At 36.4% G+C, this 1,694-nt stretch overlaps 1 protein-coding gene across 1 annotated transcript; it reads right to left on the bottom strand.

The window, feature by feature from the left end:
• Positions 1 to 512: 512 nt before the first annotated feature.
• On the bottom strand, positions 513 to 1,593 carry LOC117628266 (NAC domain-containing protein 83-like). Its single transcript, XM_034360683.1, has 3 exons — positions 1,357 to 1,593; positions 955 to 1,226; positions 513 to 864 (listed from the first exon to the last, which is right to left on the bottom strand). The coding sequence occupies exons 1-3, from the start codon at positions 1,535 to 1,537 to the stop codon at positions 616 to 618; spliced, it is 702 nt and encodes a 233-aa protein (XP_034216574.1). The 5' UTR covers positions 1,538 to 1,593; the 3' UTR covers positions 513 to 615.
• Positions 1,594 to 1,694: the final 101 nt, after the last annotated feature.

The raw sequence follows: 1,694 nt of genomic DNA on the forward strand, positions 1-1,694 counted from the left end.
ATTAGCTTTAGGTTTGTTCTTCATGACATTGAAAAGACTTGTTGTATGTCCCTTAGACAAAGAAATTGACTTTGTATCAATTAAGCAAGGAATCCAAACAAAAATCTTCATACGTTTATTTATTTATTTTTGTGTAAATGCTTATTTTTCTTTCCACTTTTAAAACAAGGAAAGAAGCTGAAATCAACCCATGTGCGCGCCCACATTCTAGGTGGGGCTAGCTTTCATATTGGACCCGGTTCTCTCCAAAAAGGATTTTTCTTTATGCGAAGTTGATATATGCTTTGCTTCTTTTCTTCCTTCTCTCTTATCATGGTGACCTCTTTGAAAAATCAATTTGCCTTTATGAGTGAAAAGCTAGAGATTCCTGTGGCAATAATCCCTACCCCTAATCTTTTTTACCATCTCAGCTTCAAACAAGGATGCTAAGCATTAGGTTCATTTTAAAAGTTACCAATTTTTACATCCACCAATATCTTAAGAGCACTAGGGTTTGTGGAAGTACTTTAATATCTTCACAAAGAAAAAGAAGATTCATTTCCTTTTATGGACTTGGAACATAAAATCATTCTAGAAGAAAAAAGTTTACATATTACTGCTACATTAACATGATCATCAAAACTTAGTGCACCCACTGATTTCTTCTTCATCACCTGCTTCACTTGAAGAAGTTACTTCTGTAATCCCACTAGAACTTGAGCACGATGAAGAAGAAGACACAGGACTTTGATTATTATTAGTCTGAGGTGCGTGAACCATTTCAGCATTGTTAACTCTGATGCCTTCCTCATCATCAGTCTTACAACTTCTTTTCTTCAAAAATATTCGACACAGAACCCAATTTTCTTTCTCGTTTAAAGCATTCTGTAGAAAATCACAAGCAGATTCGAATGGTGTTTCTTGATTATTGGGTTTGTGGCAAGCACAAAAACAAGAACTTTATTGTAAACTCACCTCGGCTGTGTTGATGGAGGCTGTAGTTTCTGCATTGACAAGGCAATACTCATGCATGACCCAATCTGTTTTACAACCATTTGGAGCCTTTCCTCTGTAGAAAACAAGAGTCTTTTTCTTCCCCACAATATGGTTCCTCCTTGAAGATACAATCTTTTTATCAGTGCCGGTTGCTTTCCAGTAACCAGAACTTGTCACCCTGTTGGCTCTGCTCCCATTCCTGTATTTTGATTCCTTGTTGCTGAAGAAATATCTCTCTTGCTCCAAATCACCTACACACAGACCACACATTACATACATACACACACACACACACACATATATATATATATAAAAGTCTGTTATTATAAATGGAAAACTATATACTTAAGCACATATTAAACATAATTATTTTCAGCTAACCTGGCAAATCCCAAGGATCATACATGCAAACATTGACCTCAGGAATTATTGAAGCAGGCAGAGGGCATGAAAAGACTTTGCATCTTAGGTACTGAAAGACCAGCTCTTCATCTGTAGGCTGGAAACGAAAACCAGGAGGCAATCTGATCATCCCATTTCTAACAAAGTTGAACTTGTCCATTGTTGAAAAACAAAAACAAAAACAAAAATGAAAGCCTTTTTCTTGATTCTTATTGGCCTCTGTCAACTGAGATGAGGAATGCCGAGCAACCATGTCAAGTATTTATAGTCCAAGAGAAAGAATTTGGAGAGAGAGTATCTTTTGAGTGGTTGTGCAA

Source organism: Prunus dulcis, chromosome 5 (assembly GCF_902201215.1).
Source record: "Prunus dulcis chromosome 5, ALMONDv2, whole genome shotgun sequence".
In the NCBI taxonomy this organism is placed as follows: domain Eukaryota; kingdom Viridiplantae; phylum Streptophyta; class Magnoliopsida; order Rosales; family Rosaceae; genus Prunus; species Prunus dulcis.

Coding starts and splice junctions, on each gene's coding strand:
- LOC117628266 (XM_034360683.1), bottom strand. CDS start 1,537: ATGGACAAGTTCAACTTTGTTAGAAATGGGATGATCAGATTGCCTCCT. Junction 1,227..1,356: donor TGATCCTTGGGATTTGCCAG/GTTAGCTGAAAA, acceptor GTCTGTGTGTAG/GTGATTTGGAGCAAGAGAGA. Junction 865..954: donor CCTCCATCAACACAGCCGAG/GTGAGTTTACAA, acceptor GATTTTCTACAG/AATGCTTTAAACGAGAAAGA.